Genomic DNA, 20683 nt, shown 5'->3' on the forward strand with positions numbered 1-20683 from the left:
CAGCAGCCCGCCCCCTTTCCCAATGCTGTAACGACAAACAGACCCCCAGCTGCGGGCAAGCCCAAGACCCCACCCCAACTCACAGTTACCCAAAGTGGGGGTGGAGCTCCCAGCTCTCAGCCCCGCCCACTGAACGCAATCCCAGCCGGTAAGAGAGAGGAAGTGCCGTGGCCCCCACCCACTTTCATCTCCTTCCCTTTCCGTTGGCCCGACTGGTCGCCTATCTTCTCTATCCTGTAGCCGATTGGCTCTCTCCGTCCCGCGCCAGTCCCTGCCCTCCCCCGGAGAGGGTGAGTCACGCCAAACTGGGCGGAGAGTCCGCTGGCCTCTCTCCTAGCTCGTCTGGGCGGCGGCGGCAACTGGGGACAGGGCGGGTGGCGCATCACCGGCGCGGAGGCAGGAGGAGCAGTCTCATTGTTCCGGAGGCCGTCACCACAGTAGGTCCCTCGGCTCGGTCGGCCCAGCCCCTCTCAGTCCTCCCCAACCCCCACAACCGCACGCGGCTCTGAGACGCGGCCCCGGCGGCGGCGGCAGCAGCTGCAGCATCATCTCCACCCTCCAGCCATGGAAGACCTGGACCAGTCGCCTCTGGTCTCGTCCTCGGACAGCCCACCCCGACCGCAGCCCGCGTTCAAGTACCAGTTCGTGAGGGAGCCCGAGGACGAGGAGGAAGAAGAGGAAGAGGAAGAGGAGGACGAGGACGAAGACCTGGAGGAGCTGGAAGTGCTGGAGAGGAAGCCTGCCGCCGGGCTGTCCGCGGCCCCAGTGCCCACCGCCCCTGCCGCCGGCGCGCCCCTGATGGAGTTCGGAAATGACTTCGTGCCGCCGGCGCCCCGGGGACCCCTGCCGGCCGCGCCCCCCGTCGCCCCGGAGCGGCGGCCGTCTTGGGACCCGAGCCCGGTGTCGTCGACGGTGCCCGCGCCATCCCCGCTGTCTGTTGCTGCAGTCTCGCCCTCCAAGCTCCCTGAGGACGACGAGCCTCCGGCCCGGCCTCCCCCTCCTCCCCCGGCCAGCGTGAGCCCCCAGGCCGAGCCCGCGTGGACCCCGCCAGCCCCTGCTCCCGCCGCGCCCCCCTCCACCCCGGCCGCGCCCAAGCGCAGGGGCTCCTCGGGCTCCGTGGGTGAGTGCCGCGCCCTCTCGCTTCGCGCCGCCCCTCGCGCCCCTCCCTCTTTTGTGTGCAGCCCCAGAGGCTTTGGGCTGGGCCCTTCTCTCCGCCCCGAGGGCGCTTTGTCTGCGGACTTCGGGGCGATGGCGCCCCGCCTGGTTGGAAGCGCTGGGAGAAGGGTGGGGCGGCCCTTGGAGCCCGGGCTTGTTCTTATTGTCCGTCTTGGTTTCGGGGAACACGTGCACCGCTCCCGGCTCTCACTTCTACCCTCTGTGATGCCCAGCGTACCGATTCGCGGAAGTTAGGCACCCACCCGTAGTAGGAGCCGGGTATATACCCGGGAGCCAGGGTTGTGGATTTAGTGGGTTGATTGGGCTTCGAGGTGAGGAAGGAAAGGCCTTGGCACCCAGATCTTTTTAGGAGGTGCTTTTGTCTACCCGTCTGGGTTGCTTCTTTGGAAAAGGTGCAATTTTGCTGCGGGTCTGTTGGCCTGCATTCTGCCCCGGGCTTCCTCCTCACCTCCTGCCTGGCGTGGGTGGCCCCTTTGCGCTTCCCCTCCCCCTCCTCCTGTGCTTGTGGGGAGCTGGCCGAGTGGAAAACGTCCACAGTGACCCAACCGCAGTGAAGGGAGAGCGCCTCCAGTGGTGTGGTGCGTGGAGAAATGGGAATGAGAGAGTTCTGGTAAAGTCCTGCCACCGCCCAGCTCCCTGGGGTGTGATGTGGACTGCTCCCCACCAGCTAAACCGAGCCAGGGAGAGGGGATCTAGGCATTGTGTTCGAAGGGGCGTAGTTCTGCCTGGGTTTCAGCTGCAGGGTCGGAGGAATTGCTGTTAGTGTGGACTTGACCCAGCCTCTTAGTGCATCATAATTGAATCTTACAAAAAAAAATAAAAGGCAAAATGGTTGACATTCCTAAAGAAGGGAAAACCTGTGGATTCCTTGCCAGGAATTGGCTGATTTACCATGAGACACAGAGAAATGTTTTGAGACAGACATTTTCATATATATTGGTTAGAAATACTGTTTTTCAGAAGTGATATGTTTTAGGTTACAGAATCAAAATACAGTCACGTGCCGCATAACGACGTTTAGGTCAAGGACAGACCGCATTTGCAACGGTGGCCCCATAAGGTTGTAATGGAGCTGAAAAATTCCTGCCGCCTAGCGACGTCTTGATCTTGATCCTGTGTAGGCTTAGGGTAATGTGTTTGTATATTAGTTTTTAACAAAAGTTAAAAAAAAATAGAAAAAAGCTTATAGAATAAAAATATAAAAATTTTTTTCTATAGCTTTAAAATGTGTGTTTTAAGTTAAACGTTATTACAAAAGAGCCAAAAAGTTTATAAAATAGAAAAGATACAGTAAGCTAAGGTTAATTTATTATTGAAGAAATACATCTAAAGATAAATTTAGTGTAGCCTAACCATAGAGTGTCTGTAAGTTATACAGTAGTGCATGGTAATGTCGTAGGCCTTCACATTCACTCACTACTCACATCCAGAGCAGCTTCCAGGCTGGCAAGCTCTATTCATGGCCAGTGCCCTGTACACGTGTGCCATCTTTTAATCCTTTGTACAGTGTTATTTTAGGTATGTTCAGATAAACACTACACAAATACCATTGTGTTACAGTTGCCTACAGTAACATCCTGTATACGTTAGTAGCCTAGGAGCAATTGATTATACCATATAGCCTACATATAGGTGTGTAGTAGGCTCTACCATCTAGGTTTGTGTAAGTACACTGTGAGGTTTGCACAACGACAGAATTGCCTAACAATACATTTCTCAGATCCTGTTCCCCCTGTTCAGCGAGGCATGACTATGTATGGTCTGTAAAATAGTTTTCAAGTTCTTTCATTCACCTAAGTCCCTGATTGTATATTATTATTAGGCACATTGTTTTATTGCCGTTTTCATCTTGGGAAATTATTTTGGAAGCGAAAAAATCACGTTTGTTAGAGATCGAGAATGCATAATATTAGATGCATTCATAAGTACTTGCTACTTCGGGAACAGAAAGTGTCCCACTAGCAGTAGGAATTAAAAGGTCAAGAATCAAGTAGTGTAACAAACTGCCTGCTTGGAAATATTCATAGCCTTGTAGGATGTTAGAGGTGATTCATTTCTTAAGAGAAAATCAGTCTGATTTTTTTTCCCCTCAATTCACTTCTCCATAATGGGGGAAAATAAGCCAATTGCGATGCTTTTGAGTAATATTTTGATGTTGACGGACTCCTCACTCCCATACTACTCAAAACACTAACTGCCATATTAAAGGTCTTAGAAGATGAGGAGTTACTCAGTCTTTCCTTTTTCTTTATGAAAAAGACATACTTGAGGGAAACTGAGGTAAGAGAGAAAAATATAAGTTTTTAAACAGGAATTTTTTTTTTTTTTTTTTTTTTGAGATAGTCTCCCTCTTGTCGCCCAGGCTGGAGTGCAATGACGCAATCTTGGCTCACTGCAACCTCCGCCTCCCAGGTTCAAGTGATTCTCCTGCCTCAGCCTCCCGAGTAGCTGGGATTGCAGGCGCCTGCCACCACGCCCGGCTAATTTTTGTATTTTTAGTAGAGATGGGATTTCACCATGTTGGCCAGGCGGTCTTGAACTCCTGACCTCCGGTGATCCACCCACCTTGGCCTCCCAAAGTGTTGGGATTACAGGCATGAGCCACTGCGCCTGACCACAGGAAGTTAAATGATTGACAGAAGCATACTAATCTTGTATTGGTATGGGAACAAAGAAAAGAGTTCTGTCTTTGAACATTACGGATTCAGGGGGTGACAGCACTCTCTTGGAATCTTGTGTGTTGGAATGCTGAGGTTGGAAGGCAAAGGGGAAAGAATATTGCCTGTTCAGGGACCTTATCTTTACAGAGTTCCCTAATTCCATATTGATGATACCTATTGGGAAACTTTAGTTTTTTTAGTAAATGTAAGAACATCGTGATTATGGTAGTGGATAGTTAACCATTTTCGGTGTGTCTGGATTTCTTAATGCATTCAAGAGTTTGTTCATTAATTCAACCCATTATTGATTACCTACCAAGAGACAGGATCTATTCTAAGCTTTGAGGGTATAGCAATAAGCAAGACACATATGCTCCCCCTTGGGAGAGTACAGATAATAAGTACATAAATAAAGAACCCAGAATAGTGGTGTTATGAGGAAAATAAACAGGACAATGGCATAGAGAATGATGGAGATTTATGGGGGCTTTTTTAGGTTAGGTGACACTAAGAAAGGCTTAGAAGATGAGATTTGAGCTGCAGAGAGAAAAAATTTCCAAACAACTTCAGGGCAAAACCCTGAGGCAGGAATGAGCTCTTTGTTTCTGAGAATCTAGTGTAAGACTGGTGAGAAAAACTAGTGAAGAGGTGGCCTTACCCACCCAGATCACTGGGGGTCTCTAACAGGCGATGGTAAAAACGTTTAGCTTTTTAAAAAAATAAAAATATGCTTATTAAATAATTATATTGTGATTTTGGAACTAAAATAAGTTTGGAAGATTCAGGGCTACTGAGAGGACTGATGTGAGACAAAGGTGAGAAGTGTGCAGAGCAGGGTTAGAAGCATAGACTAACCTACCTGGAAGAGAGGGTTTCTAGATCACTGACACTTGTCTGTTTAACAGTGCTATTTACATTATTTATGAGTAAGCCCTGATTTTCATCTGTTAATAAGTTGTAATTTTACCGTTTGCTGTTGTGCCCAGAGCATCTCCATCACAATGCAGTAACTGAAGTGAGACTAAAACCTCTCACTTGAGGGCCATTTTTCATGGAAAAATACTTGGCTTAGTGGTTGGTTAAGTTAGGCTTTGAGGATATGCACAGAAAACTCTAGCTAGAAATTGATTTGAGAGCAGTGCAAACATAATTAAGGGTGACTTCGAGCTGGTCTGTGGACATGTTCTAAACCAAGGTTAATTAAGACCGAAAATATGTAGATCTGGATTCTGAAAGATATTGAATGCCAAATTAAGGAATTTGGATTTTATCATTCCACTGTAATCCTTGCTCTGCTATCCAGTTGCCCTTGCTTTTGGTAATTTATATTATGAAACCAAAAATGTTTTTATTGTTGTTTCTAAAGTTATTGTTTTTCACCCCCTCTCGAATTAGAGCTTTAGGCTTTGGGAAGACAGCCATTGAAGCTTATTTGAACTGAGGCAAGGCACCGTGAAAGCAGTATTAGAAAATTGGTGACAATATTCAAGATAGGTGGGAAGGAAAAACAGATGAATTATTTAGAAAGCTATTGCAGTAGTTCTGAGAGAGATGAGTAGGGCCTGAACTAGTTCATTATTTGTTCATTCAGTGAAAATGGAATAAAAGGGAGGAATATAAGAGTGTAAGAGGCATGCTTTCTTTAATTGGCTGTGAATCTCTGTTTTTATAGTTAGGTTACAAAGAGGCTGTATGAAAGACGAAGTGATAGGACTTGGAAACCATGAATGTAAAGACAAAGAAAAGAATATTAGTGCTTATTAAATCAGTTTCAGAGACTGCCAACATTTAATTGCCATGAAAATTTGTATAAAATTGAATATTGCCCATAAATACAGATTATGGGCTGGGGCTTAAAAATTACTAGTTTTTACTATTATAAAGCCATTTATTATATGATCATTTCTATTGGCATAGGAGCATGTGTTAGAAATTTTAAGATTTTGAGTGACATATGGTTTAAATATTAGGTATCAGTTCTTAATATAAAGTCCAAGTTCCCAGGAAGTAGATACTTCTAAACACAAGAAAGTCATGCCCTGTCCATTCCCCACTTTCATTTTTGTCGTTCTGAATAATTTCTGGTTAAGCCATTTCTTATTTTTAAAAGTTGGGAATAAGTAGTATACTCCTTATGGATATGTTGAATTATGTTTCAGATTGGTTCCTGGGCAACTCAGTGTCAAATTTATGGTCTTTTTTTTTTTTTTTTTTTTTTTAGTAATTTGCGAACTCTCTCAAATCCTTTTTAAAATGAGGTGATGGATATATGTGGAACCACTGATAAATAACTGCATGGAATAATGTTTAGAAAACATGCTATTTTAGTGCTATATTATTGTAAACTTAAAGGATTTGCCTATTATAAAAACATTTCTGAAAAGGAGCATGTTACCTGTTGTCCATTAATTGGCTTTGTTTTATGTGTAGTTATTTTCTTTTAAAAAATCTAAAAACCAAAAAACAATGGTCTCACTTTTGTCCAGGCTGGTCTCAAACTTGGGGCCTGAAGCGATCCTCCTGCCTGGGCCTCCCAAAGTCCTGGGATTATAGGCATGAGCCACCATGCCTGGCAAGTTTTTGTTTGTTTGTTTCTGTGTTTGTTTTGAGACAGAGTCTTACTCTGTCGCTCAGGCTGGAGTGCAGTGGCATGATTATGGCTCACCATACCCTTGACCTCCTGGGCTTAAGCAGTCCTCCCACTGCAGCCCTCCCAAGTAGCTGAGACTACAGGTGCACACCACCATGCTGGCTATTTTTAAAATATTTTTTAATTTTATTTTTTTAAAAAAGTTTTATATTTATGTATTTATATTTTGGAGACAGGGTCTTGCTCTTTCACCGAGGCTAAAGTATAGTGGTGCAATCTTGGCTCACTACAGCCTCATCTTCTGGGCTGAAGTGATCCTGCTACCTCAGCCTCCCAAGTAGCTGGGACCACAGGCATGGACCACCACGCCCGGCTAATTTTTGTATTTTTCGTGGAGATAGGGTTTCGCCCTGTTGCCCAGGCTGGTCTCAAATTCCTGAGCTGAAGCAGTCTTCTCGAAGTGCTGGGTTTACAGGCGTGAACCACCACACCCAGCCTAAATATATTTTTATTTTTATTTTATTTTATTTTGTTTTTGAGGTGGAGTCTTGCTCTATAGCCCAGGCTGGAGTGCAGTGGTGCAATCTCTGCTCACTGCAACCTCCACCTCTTAGGTTCCAGCAATTCTCCTGCCTCAGCCTCCCAAGTAGCTGGGACCACAGGCATATGCCACCATACCTGGCTAATTTTTGTATTCTTAGTAGAGATGGGGTTTCACCATGTTGGCCAGGCTGGTCTTGAACTCCTGACCTCAGGTGACCCACCTGCCTCGGCCTCCCAAAGTGCTGGGATTATAGGTGTGAGCCACTGATCTCAGCCTTATTTTTATTTTTTTAAAGATGGGGTCTTACTATGTTGGCCAGGTTGGTCTTGAACTCCTGGGCTCAAGCAGTTCTCCCACCTTGACCTCTGAAAGTGTTGAGATTACAAGTGTGAGCCACTGTGCCCCGCCAGTTATTTTCATAATATACCTTCAAGCAACTTATTTGAATAACTACTGATTCAAAGCCTCAATTTAATGGTTCCTTTTTAAGGTACTTTGCTAGCCCAGGATAAAAGTATAAACTGAATGGCTATTTCTTGATTCTTCCCTGGAACCCTTAAATAAATAGAAGTAAATGTTGCAGATATACTATACTTATGGTACATTCTTTGAGACTTTTTGTTCCTGTTTCTAAAGGGATCAGATTCTTCTGAGGATGACAGCACTAGGGATGGGAACTGTAATGGTAAAACCGTAGTTCTCAGTAGTGTTTGAATGAATGTGACCTTTATGGATAGCTAGTGCAGGACATAGGTATGCAAAATGATGAGACCCAGCTTTACTGATGCTAAGATTTTCTCAGACTCATGCCATCGTCATCCTTTTTAACCCCAAAGGAGGAGTTGATAATTTCATATTTAAGCTATTGAGTTTTATGTTTCTTGGAATGATGATCATTGATTTTTAAGTTGCTTTCATCATGTGTTTCCATAATATTCTGTTCTTATCTCTTCATAGTATATATCATTCTATATAAGGTAATGGTATGGTTACTGATTTCTGTCCTCCACCAGACAGTGTACTCTTTGAGGAAAGGTGCTGTTACCTTTTTCCTTGAGGAAAAGGACTGTATGCATTGTATCTGCATTGCAGTGCCTTAGATGTGATAGGCACTCAGTTTGTTGAATGAGTAAGATGCTGATCTTCATATTCTGTATAGTTCTAGAATTACTATAATATTTTCTCTCAATAAAAATCCCAAATCTTATGAAAGCATTTATTTATATATACAAGGTAAAAATTCCAAACAGTACTACAAGAATATACAGAAAAGTAACTCTTTCTACTTGTTACCCAGATTTCCACAAATTGTCTTCTGTAGATCCACCCTCTGTTAGTAGTTTCTTGAGTATCTGATAAGAGATAATCTGTGGCTAAATATTTATTTATACATGTATATCCTTTTCACTTTATTTTCCGCAAAAATAGATGCAAAGGACTCTGGGGATGTACCATATTTTATTTAATCAGTCCCTATTGATGGTTATTTAGGTTGATACTTAGTTTTTTCTCTTACAAATAATTTCTGTGAACACTCTTGTATACACTTCTTTGGGAATACATGCCATTATATATGTTGTAGGATAAATCCGTGCAAGTAGAATTACTGGTTCACAGGATATTTGCATTTAAAATGCTGGTAGCTAATGCCAAAGTGTCATTCAAAGAATCGTTCCAACCTTTATTCCCACCAACCTGTTAAGGTACCTTTTCCCTTATATGTTTACCAACACAGTATATTAGTGAACTAATACATTGTTTAGCAAATTGTTCTTTTAAATTTGAGTCATTTTTCATAGGCTTAGGTGTCAAATTTTTTCTGATCACAGCTTTTGCCTATTCTTTTGGGTTTTTGGTCTCATATATGTAGATTCACTTAATCTGCATTGTAATGAAACTAGCCTTTTGTCATATGTCTTGAAAACTTTTTATTGATATTTGTATTTTGACCATATGGTATGTTTTTCTGTTTAGAAATTTTTACATAGTCAGATTTATCATTTTCTTTTATGACTTTGAGTCATAAAAGTCAAAAGTCATTGAGTTTTATGTAATCCTTAGAAAATCCTTCTTGAGGATCATAAAAATTTTCCCCCATGTTTAATCCTAGTAAGTACTTTTATACTTTTTATGATTTCATTTTAACATTTAATTATTTGATTTATTTGCAGTTTGTTTTGTTCTAGAGAGTAAAGTAGTGAAATAATTTTATATTTCAAGATTATTTCCCATTTGTTCCAATACCTTTTATTTTGAATTATCCTTCTTAACCACTTCGAAGTACCATTTTTGTCATATTCTTGTAGTATGGGTGAAATATTTCCTCTGCTTTTCCATTTATCTGTCAGTTCACACCGAAGTATCAGACTGTTGTGCTATAATTTTTAAATACTAGCTAAACGGCTTTTCCATAAATATTTTTCTTGCTATCTTATGTGTGTATAATTTTCTACCTCATCTTAAAATTTTTTTTATCTTGTCCTCTCTCCCTCTGTTGGAGTTTTAGTAGGTTACATTACATTTATGGATTAATTTTGGGGAGAATTGAAATACTTTTGGTGTTGATATTGTGTATTTTTCCATAAACACATGATTTTTATTAACATGTATTTTAAAAAAATTTAGCATATAAGTAGGTGAACTAGAGACTTTTAAAAATAAATATTCTAGCCTCCTTGTAACATACTGAATTATACAGGTATTTGGCTCTCTCTTTTCAATTGATAATTGAGAAAGAAATCTAAGTCTTCCTGCTTTTTCATTTCCAAAAAAAAAAAAAAAAAAGATTGTGTTGAGAAAGAAAGAAATATTCTCTGTACTCCTGTAGTAGGAGCTATAGCTGCCAAATACTGGATTTTTTTTAAAAGCAGTCTCTTTACATAGGTGGCTCTCTACTTTTCAAAAATAATTATTTCTTTAATAGCTTGTTTTTCTCATTGATGGAATTGTTACCACAGATACAGAAAGTTTATAAAGTTTTATTGTTCAAGAGTTTGGAGTTGCTGCTTATATTGGTGGTCTCTTGGAAGTTCAATATTAAGAAAAAAATTAATATATTCCTTTTTTTTTTTTTTTAAACTAGGCCTAGGGCTGAATAAGAGCACAAGAAAGATGAATAGAGGTTGTACTTATGAGAGGTACAGGTAGCAGATGAAGGAAAAAATACAGGCCCCTAGTTGTAAAGAATTTTCTCCTCTTAAAACCAGAGGAGTTTTGTGATTGGCCTTACAGGACATATTTACAGATCTCTGAACTGCTTTTGTGGAAAGAGAAGCTTACTTAAGGATTCTAGGTCTTCCTACATGTTCTTTCTCCCCAACTTTGTAGGTTGATTTATAAACTCGCCGAATTGGAAGGTGCCATTATTGAGTTTATTTATCTCAATGCCCTGACAACCCTAGATGGAGGTGACCTAAAAGTGTTACACCTTTTTTTTTTTAAGCTACTAGAGGTTTTGATCTCAGAAAATAAGGGAATTTACTTTTATTTATTCTCTTCTTTTCTGAAGAGGTTACCAAAGATGCTTGTATCTATGACATAAATCCCTTTTGTAGTCTAGAACTTCTCAGTCTCAATTCATCAACACTGTTAAATTATGGAAAGTTTTATTTTACCAAATTCTGATATTTTAATTTTGTATAAAAACCAAATTTTATATAAAATAACTTGATATACTTTGTTAGATGCTTTTGCTTGCATAGGTCAATTATTGAAAATCAGAATATAGAAGATCAAGTTAGTATTTCATTATATTTTATAGGCCATCTGTACTACACAGAGATATGCCATAAGGATTAGGGCTATAAGACATCACTTTTGAACAAGGACTGAGAAACTGCCACCTACAACATACCTTCTCATTTACCCTCTCTCATCAACCAAACTTACTCTTGTTCCCTTATTAAAATTTTGTTAATGAAACATGTTGCAGGGGATATGGTTAAGTTTAACACTGATAGAATCAAGCATGTACATATTTTAATGGAATACTAAAAGAGTTGAGGGTAAAACTGTGGTTAAAATGGCTTCAGTACAATAGAATTAGTATCAAGCATCCAGCTAATGTTCACATTTCCCTTTATTTATTTAGAGATGGAGTTTCACTCTTGTCACCCAGGCTGGAGTGCAATGGTGTAAGTTTGGCTCACTGCAACCTCCACCTCCTGGGTTCAAGTGATTCTCCTGCCTCAGTCTCCGAGTAGCTGTGATTACAGGCACCCAACACTACACCTGGCTAATTTTTGTATTTTTAGTAGAGATGGGGTTTCACCATATTGGGCAGGCTGGTCTTGAACTCCTGACCTCAGGTGATTCACCTGCCTCGGCCCCCCAAAGTGCTGGTGTGAGCGAGCGCGCCTGGCCTCACATTTACTGTTATTTACTGAATGTCATAAATGGTCTTTCTTTCTTTCTTTCTTTCTTTCTTTCTTTCTTTCTTTCTATTTTTACGGTTAGAATCAGAATTCGAGTAAGGTCCACATATTACTGTAGATCAATTTGATTTATTAGTCTTTTAGTCTATCGACAAGTTCTCCCTTGCTTGTGATCTCTCTCTCTCTGTCTGCAATTTATTTGTTGAAGAATGCCCATATACCTTTTTCACTTTAATGTTTTTATTAAGATACAATTTACATGCAGTAAAATGCCTACATTTTAAGTTTTAACAGTTTTACATTTTGACAAATGCATACATTTATTTATCCACACCCCTGACAAGATATAGAACATTTCTATCATCCTAGAAAGATCTCTTGGGTCCTTAGCAGTCAGTCCTTCAATTCTTTGCTCTGGTTCCTACCCCCAACACCAATCCCAAACAACTACTGTTTTGATTTCTTTCATCATAGATTAGTTTTACGTATTTTAAAGCATCAGTCATATGAATAGAATCATACATTTTGTGCTTTGCTACTTGCATTCAGCATGATGCTTTTAAGACTTACTAATGATGCTGCAGGTATGAGTAATTTGTTCCTTTTAACTGCTGAGTGGTATTCCATGCTAAGAATATAGCACAGTTTAATTATTTATTTACTTGTTGGACGTTTGGATTATAGTTTTTGGCTACTATGAACAAAAGAATGCTGTGAACATTCTTACATAGACATTTTTGTATGCATGTATTTTCATTTCTTTTAGGTAAATACTTCAGAGTAGAATTGCTGAGTCATGGGGTAACTATATATTTAACTTTGTAAGAAGTTGCTTAACTGTTCCCCCAACCACTTCCACCAGCAATGTGTGAGAATTCTAGTGGCTTTACATTTTCACCAACATTTGATATTGTCAGTTTTTTTTGTTTTTTTTTTTGAGACGGAGTCTTGCTCTGTTGCCCAGGCTGGAGTGCAGTGGCGCAATCTCGGCTCACTGCAAGCTCCGCCTCCCGAGTTCCCACCATTCTTCCGCCTCAGCCTCCCGAGCAGCTGGGACTACAAGCGCCCGCTACTGCGCCCAGCTAATTTTTTGTATTTTTAGTAGAGACGGGGTTTCACCATGGCCTCGATCTCCTGACTTCGTGATCCGCCCGCCTCGGCCTCCCAAAGTGCTGGGATTACAGGCGTGAGCCACCGCGCCCGGCAATATTGTCAGTTTTTTAAATTCCTACCATTTTAGTGGTTATGTAGTGGTTCCTCATTGTGGTCTTAATCTAGATTTCCCTAGGGACTAATGAATTAGAAGACTCTTACATGTCCTTTGTGTGTATGTTTTCTTTGGTGAAGTGTCTGTTCAAGTAATTTGTCCGTTCTTAAATTGTGTTGTATGCCTTTTTTTTTTCCTACATATTTGTAAGGGTTCTCTCTATATATTATGAATACAAGTCTTTGGTCTGATACGTGTGTTGTGAATATATTCTCCTAGTCTATAGCCTGCCTATTTTATTGATCGTTTCTTTTGATGAGTATAAATTTTTAATTTTGAGAAGTCATAATTTTTCTTTCATGGTTAGTGCTTTCTTTGTGATGTCTAAGACATCTTTGCCTACTTCCAAGATTGTGAAGACACTTTGTTTTCTTCTAGAAGCTTGATAGTTTTAGCTTTTGTTTGTCTTGATCCATTTTAAGGTAGTTTTTGTCTATGGTATGAGTTACCATAGATCCAGATTTATTTGTTTCTTTTCCATACATATAATACCCAGTTTTCCCAGCAGAGTTTTTTGAAAATATTTTTCTATTGAATTGCTTTGATGCCTTTGGGAAAAAAAATTGACCATATGAAGTGTGTCTATTTATATACATCAATTTTGTTCTGTTGATTTGTCTATCCTTATGCCAATACTTGATTATTGTAGCTTTATAGCAAGTCATAAAATTAAGTAGTGTGACTGCAAGTTTGATCTTTTTTCAAAATTGTTTTGTGTCTTCTAGGTCCCTAGTATTTCTGCATAAATTTCAGAATCAGCTTGTTCATTTCTATAAAATGCCTGTTATGAATTTGATTGGGATTGCATTGAATCTAGAGATTAGTAGGGGGGATAAGTGACATCTTAGGATTTGAGATTTTACACTACTTCAAAGGTAACAAGTTAGCCTGTCATAGTTTCATGGATGCTGGCAGAGGATATAAGGACTTTATTACTTTATTACTCACAGCAATGACAGTAGCCAGAATGTTAGCATTTTCTTGTGCCAGTTCCCTCAGCCCCATTTCACATGGAGCAACACTGAGATGGCTGAGTGAGATCTGCACCTGTAGCAGGTTATATTATAGGACAGAAATCTTAAGCTTAGGGAAACAAATCTTTTGTGTCATATAATAAGCATGGCTGCTAGTTGCTGAAGAAGAAGAAACTGTCTCTTTTCTGAGGCTGTTCGCAATACAAACGTTTTTAAAAGATAGGAACAAAGGGAAGATGTGTAAAAACACAATATACTCAGAGAACTGTTTCCTGACACTCAACAATATTATATCTTTCAACCTATGAAGGTGATATCTCTGTTGTTTAGATCATCTGTAATTTCTGTCAGCAGTGTTTTTCAGTATAGCAATTTTGTGCATCTCTTGTCAAATTTATGCCTAAATATTTTGTTTTTTTGTTACAGTAAATGATATTTAGAAAATATTTTCATTTTCCATTTGTTGCTACTGTATGGAAATAGAGTTAAGTTTTGTATACTGTCTTTGCATCTATCCTGTATCCTTGTAAATTCACTGCTAGCTTTGGTAGGGTTATTTTATTTTGAATCCTTAGGATTTTCCAACTATATAGTCCTGTTATCTGTAAGTTAAGATAGTTTTACTTTTCTCTTCAGATCTTTATGAGAAGCCTGGTAGATTGCTTGTTTTACACAGAATCTTGAGTGAATGCATTAGTCTTACACCTTTAAGTATGATGTCAGCTGCATATTTTTCCTAGATATCCTGACTCTTAGGTTGAGAAAGCTTCCTTCTATTCCTAGTTTGCTGATAGTTTTTATAACAGGTGTTGAAATTTGTCAGATAAGTTTTTTGACATTTGTTGAGATGATCATATGGTTTTTCTTTTTCGGGCTGTTGTTACCATAGTGAATTTCATTATTTGATTTAAAAAAACTTTTTAAATTTTTTAAGTTTTTTTTTTTTTTTTTTTTTGAGACAGTCTTGCTCTGTTGCCTGGGCTGGAGTGCAGTGGCACAATATTGGCTCACTGCAACCTCTGCCTCCTGGTTTCAAGCGTTTCTTGTGCCTCAGCCTCCCGAGTAGCTGGGACTACAGGTGCACGCCACCACACCTGGGTAATTTTTGTATTTTTAGTAGAGACAGAGTCTTACCATGTTGGCCAGGCTGGTCTCAAACTCTTGGCCTCAAGCGATCTGCCCACCTCAGCCTCCCAAAGTGCTGGGATTACAGGCATGAGCCACTGCACGTGGCCTATTGTTTGATTTTGAATGTTAAACCAACCTTACCTTCCTGGAATTAAACCCCATTTGGTGATGATGATACTTTTTATGAGTTGCTGGATTCAATCTGCTACTATTTTATTGAAGATTTTTTGCATGTGTGGTTATGAGGAATATTGTTATATAAATTAATTTTAATTTTCTTGTTATATCCTTGTCTGGTTTTGGTATTAATGCATAAATCTATAAAAATTTTATGGGAAGTGTTTGCTTTTCCTTTATATGCTGAAAGAGTTTGTGTAAGGTTGGTACTATTCATTAGATGTTTTATATTAGTTTTCTTCGTGGAGGTTTTAAGTTACAAGTGTAGTCAAATAGGGCTATTCTGATTTTTGATTTCTGCTTGTGTCTGATTTGGTAATTTGTCTTTCAAGGAATGCGTCTATTTCGTTTTGATGACTGGGTATAAAGAAACTTGTCTTTCATTTTGATAAGTAGACATCAAGGAAGTTGTCTACTCATCTAAGTTGTCTGATTTATTGCCATAAATTTGTGCATGATATTCTCTTATGTTTTTAGGACCTACAGTAATAGTCCCTCTTTTATTTTCAATACTTGCTTCCTCTCTCTGTCTCTCAGTCTCTGTATTGATCATTTTAGTTGATTATCATTTCTGTTGATCTTTTCAGGGAAGCAACTTTTTGTTTCATTGATTTTTTAATCTGTTTTCTATCATTGGTTTCTGCTCTTTACTACTTATTTTCTTTTACTTGTTTGGATTTAACTTGCTGTTTTAAAGTGGAAGCTTTACACTTTGATTTTAAGCCTTTTTTTTAAAAGCTATACATTTCTCTCTAAGCATTACTTTGCTGCATCCCACACATTTTCATCATCATTTGATTCAGAATTTCTTTAATTTTCCCATTTTCTTTGATTCATGGATTATTTAGAATTCTGTAGTTAATTTTTAAACATTTGAGGATATTTTAGATGATTTAATTCATTTTAGAACATAGACTGCATGATTTTAGTTGTTTTAGATTGAGATTGTTTTGTAGCCCAGGAAATGTTTTATCTTGGTGAATGTTCCATGTGTACTTGAGAAGAATGTGTATTATATTGTTGGTTGTAGTGTTCCATAAAAGTCAGTTTAGTTCATTGGTAGTGGGGCCTAAATCATTTGTATCCTAACTGATGGTATGTGGGTGTGTGCCTTTGTTTTTTCTTTGTCCCATCTGCTTTTTGGGTTTTTTGATTTTCGTCTTTTGTTTCTTCTTTTGGATTAATCAAAGATTTTATAATATTCAGATTTATCTCCTCTGTTGGGGTTTTAGCTGTACCTCTTTATTTTTTAAGAGGCTGTTCTAGGGATTACAGAATGCATTCTCAATTTATCATAAAATAGCAAGAATATTATACCACCTTACATGTTTCATATGTAATAAAACATACTTTCATATACTATTTTCATCCTTTGTGCTTTTATTGTCGTAAGTTTTGCTTCTACATATATTACAGTTATTGTATTTTGTGATTATTTGTGCTTCAGAAAGTTAATTATTCTTTGAAGAAACTAAGAAATGAGAAAAATTAAAAAACATCTACTTATATATTCAACATCTATATATATTTACCATTTTTGCCATTCTTTATTCCTACATAAAGATCAAAGTTTACATGTCATATCATTTTCTGTCAGTCTGAAGAACTTGATTTAACATTTCTTGTATTGCAGGTGTCTTGGTGACAAATTCTTTCAGCTTCTGTTTTCAGCTTTTGTTTATCTGAAAATATCTATTAATCTTTACTTTTTCTATATATTTTGTTTGTTTAGAGATAGGGTCGTACTCTGTTGCCTAGTCTGGAGTCCAGTGGCCTGATCATAACCCACTGCAGCCTCAAACTCCTGGGCTCAAGTGATCCTCCCACCTCAGCCTCCCAAGTAGGTGGGACTATAGGCACATGGTACTGTGCCTGGCTAATTTTTAAATTTTTTTGGAGAGATGGGGTCTCACTTTGTTGCCCAGGCTGGTCTCGTACCCCAGGGCTCAAGCAATCCTCCTACCCCAGCCTCCTACAGTCCTGGGATTACAGGTGTGAGCCACCATGCCTGACCATTTAAAAAAATAGGTTTTGAATAATACAACCAATTCTGTTTTTTAAGCTGTCACTATGTTCTGTATAGCCACCAAAAACAGGGAATTAGCAAATACTGAATCATTGTTCTTAGGGGAAATACAGACTTGGTTCCTGTAAGCCTCTTGTCATAATATTTTTGTTAACCAATCAGTACATTACCTTGTTTTATGTGTTTTTCTATTTAAAGCCACCTGGGGTACAAAAATACAGTTGGATAGAAGGAATAAGTTCTAGTATTTGATAGTACAGTAGAGAAATTATAGTTAATGATTTATTCTATATTTCAGAATAGCTAGAAGAATTGTAATGTTTCTAACACAAAGAAAAATGTTTGAGGTGATGTATAACCCAGTTACTCTGACTTGATCATTACACATTGCATATAGGTATCAAAATATCATATGTACCCCCAAAATATAAAACAACTGTTATATATCAATTAAAAAATAAAGACATCTTATTTAATATGTATTATTGATTCATTAACATTGAGCTCATGGCCAAGAACCCTATAATTTATGCCTGAAGGAAGATTATCTAACATATGTTTTCTCTGTAAGGCACATCATAGCCTTCTTGTGGTTAAAAACACTAGATAGCATGTCAGCGCTGTGCTTAAGGTCCATGTTAAACAGAGAAGTCAACAAGAAAAACACAAGAATGAGAAAAATGTGGCACTAAATAGACTCAAGAGGAGGACACTTGTTTACAGTGGCAGAGCTGAAACAAGAAGGCAGTAGGGTTACCTTGTTCCATCTCAGCTGGGAACTTGTACTTTGGATGACCCGCTCTGGTTTGCCTGCTCTGCTCATTGCATGTCCTGAAAGTGCTGCAAGTATGGATTTTGGGGCTACAAATTTAGTGAGCAGGTAGATGAGCAAATAAGGAATCCATGAGTAATGAGGATCATCTGTATATAATTTTAGATTGTCAGTTTTTTCATAACTTTAAAGGTGTTCATTACCTTTTGGATTACATCAGTGAGAGGTGAGGTCATTCTTCTTGTTGTTTACCTGCTTTTTTCCTCTGAACTGTTTTTAGGGTTGTCTCTATCTTTGATTTTCAGTTTGACCCTTATGGTGTGCCTTTTTGTGGTGGTGTGTTTATTCTGCTTGGAGTTCATTGAGCTTTGTGGCTCTGTTGGTTGGTATTTTCAAAATGCCAACTTCTGTCCAATTTTAGGCCATTTTATCTTTTTTTTTTTAACTTCTTCAGTCTTTTTTTTTTTTTTTTTTTTTTTTTTTTTTTTAAGAGGCATGGTCTTACTGTGTTGTCCAGGGTGGAGTGCAGTGGTGTGATCATGGCTTGTTACAGCCTCAAACTCCTGGGCTTGAGTGATCCTCCCACCTCAGCCTCCTGAGTTGCTAGAACTGCAGGTGTGCACCACTACACCGGCTAATTTTTAAGTTTTTTGTAGAGATAGGGTCTCACTGTGTTGTCCAAACTGTTGTCCCAACTCCTGGCCTCAAGTGATCCTCCCACTTTGGCCTCCTAAAGTGCTGGGGTTACAGGCATGAGCTACCATACCTGGCCACTGTTGCTTTTTTAAGGGGACTGCAATTACAGGTATTTTAACTCCTTGATTGTCTCTCAGCACTGAGGCTCAGTTCCTTTTTTCACTTGCCCGTTTCCCTTGCTGTGTTTCAGTTTGGATAAAATTTCTCTTGATCTTTCTTTAAGTTTATCAGTAAATCTTTTTTTCTGTATTGTCTAATCTGCCTTTAAGCTCATCTAGTGATTATTTTCAGTTAGTATAATTTACAGTTCTAGCATCTCCATTTGGTCCTTTAGTCTATATTTCTCCACCAGGATTCCCTGTCTGCTCTATATGTCTATCTTTTTCTGTACTTAATATCTTAATAGCTATTTTAATTTTCATTTTAATATTTGCTAATTCAGGCCAGGTGTGTTAGTTCACACTTGTAATTCCAGCACTTTGGGAGGCTGAGGCTGGCAGATCACTTGAGGTCAGGAGTTTGAGACCAGCCTGGCCAACGTAGTGAAACCCTGTCTCTACTAAAAATACAAAAATCAGCTGGGTGTGATGGCGGACACCTGTAATCCCAGCTACTCAGAGGCTGAGGCGGGATAATTGCTTGAACCTGGGAGGTGGAGGTTGCAGTCAGCCAAGATAGCCCCACTGTACTCCAGCCTGGGCGACAGAGCAAGACTCCGCCTCAAAAAAAAAAAGTGCGAATCCAACATCTACGTTATTTGTTTGTTTATATTTGCTATTCTTTCTTATTTATGGTCATATTTTCTTGCTGCTTTGCATGTCCATTAATTTTTTGTTTTATACTGCATGTCATGGCTTTGGTGGTTTTAACTTTGTTCTGGCAGGCAGTTAATTTGCTGGAAAATCATTTTGATCCTTTCAAATTTTGATTTTAAAGTTAGGGTGGGTCTAGAGGTAGGGGTCTGCAGACTTACAGGGCCAGTTAGAGTAAATATTTTAGGCTTGTGGGCCATACAGCCTTTGTCTAAACTGTTCATCTCTGTTTTTATTGTGCAAAAGTAGCTATAGACAGTACAGAACTGAATGGGCATGGCTGTGTTCCAATACAGTATGGGCTCATGAGCCATGGTTTGCTGACTCTTGGTCTAGAGTGTCCTTTAGGCTTGGAGTAGTCCTGCTTGAGGTGTTTAGTGAGATCTTTCCTTTCTGACTGGTCAGAATATTTAGATCAGGTCTTCCAGCGCTTTCTGACCTTCGATGTAATCCAGTTAATTTGCAGATCTACCATAGGTTTCTTGGCTAGGCCTTGCCGAGTCTTGTGCTGTGCACATGCAGCGTAGTATTCACCCAGAGGTTTAAGAGGAACCCCTGTCCAGATTTTTGGAGCTCCTTTTCTGTGAGGCTTTTCTTTGTATGTTACCTTGTCCCACAAATTCCAGACAACTCCTCAGCCTCCTCAGCTTAGCAAGAGTGCGGTATTCTTGGGCTTCTCTCTGTACTGTAGACCAGAATGTGCCTTCAGACAGAAAGCAGGGTAGTCATCTTGCAGGCTTCCCTTTTCTCAGGATTCATGCTGCTGTCCTGCCTCTTGTCCAGTGTCTCAAGATAGTCGCTTCTAGCATTTTGCCCATATTTTTAGTTGCTTATATTGGAAGAATTAGTCTGTTGTAATTACTCTCATAGCCAGAAGCAGAAGTTCTGTGGTTTTAAAATGCAGGTTTTTTCTAGTATTATAATTAGATATGATTTAAATGCCTCTCTTCTCATATGTGAAATGGGGGTAACAGTAGTACCTACCTTACAGGGTAGTTTTGAGAACTGAGTGAACATCTGAAACAAATGTGCCGGCTCAGCACAGTACCTGTCCCACATTAATGTTTCTATAAATGTTGTTACATTGTAAAATAGAAGCAATTGATCAATGCGATATTTCTGCTAGTTGCAAGGTACTTACCTTGTTTCAGGAGAACAAACTTGAGGGGCTGATACAGTAAGAAGGATTGCACCAGTTGCGCTTGTACATAAATACATCCTTCAGAAGATGAAGCACATCTCATGCTTTGAGGAAGCCTAGCCAAAAAATAGTAATAATAATAATAAAGCACAAAGACTTGGGAATTAGATGTTCTGAATTCTGACTGTCTGGCCTCCTCGCTCTGTGACTTAGGGCAAGTTGTTACTTCTTTTTTTTTCCCCTCTCCCTCCTTCACAACATTTTGAGGTAGGTACCTTATCCTTATTTTACAAATTTCATGAGGCACAGAAAAGCTAAGAGTTACACAGTTGTAAGTGATGGATTTG

General features: G+C 39.3%; 1 protein-coding gene across 8 annotated transcripts in view; it reads left to right on the forward strand.

The window, feature by feature from the left end:
* The first annotated feature begins 268 nt into the window (after positions 1-268).
* The window catches only part of RTN4 (reticulon 4), a 79850-nt gene continuing 59435 nt past the window's right edge, over positions 269-20683 (forward strand). The window contains exons 1-2 of one of the 8 annotated variants that reach the window (XM_063618000.1): positions 294-437; positions 563-1120. In XM_063618000.1, coding sequence (XP_063474070.1) covers positions 565-1120 — 556 coding nt within the window. In that variant the 5' untranslated portion in view covers positions 294-437; positions 563-564. Of the gene's footprint in view, positions 1121-20683 lie in introns of all 8 variants that reach the window. The other 7 variants (XM_055243333.2, XM_063617999.1, XM_055243337.2 and 4 more) reach the window with 7 other exon arrangements.

This window comes from Symphalangus syndactylus, chromosome 14 (assembly GCF_028878055.3).
Source record: "Symphalangus syndactylus isolate Jambi chromosome 14, NHGRI_mSymSyn1-v2.1_pri, whole genome shotgun sequence".
NCBI classification, from domain to species: domain Eukaryota; kingdom Metazoa; phylum Chordata; class Mammalia; order Primates; family Hylobatidae; genus Symphalangus; species Symphalangus syndactylus.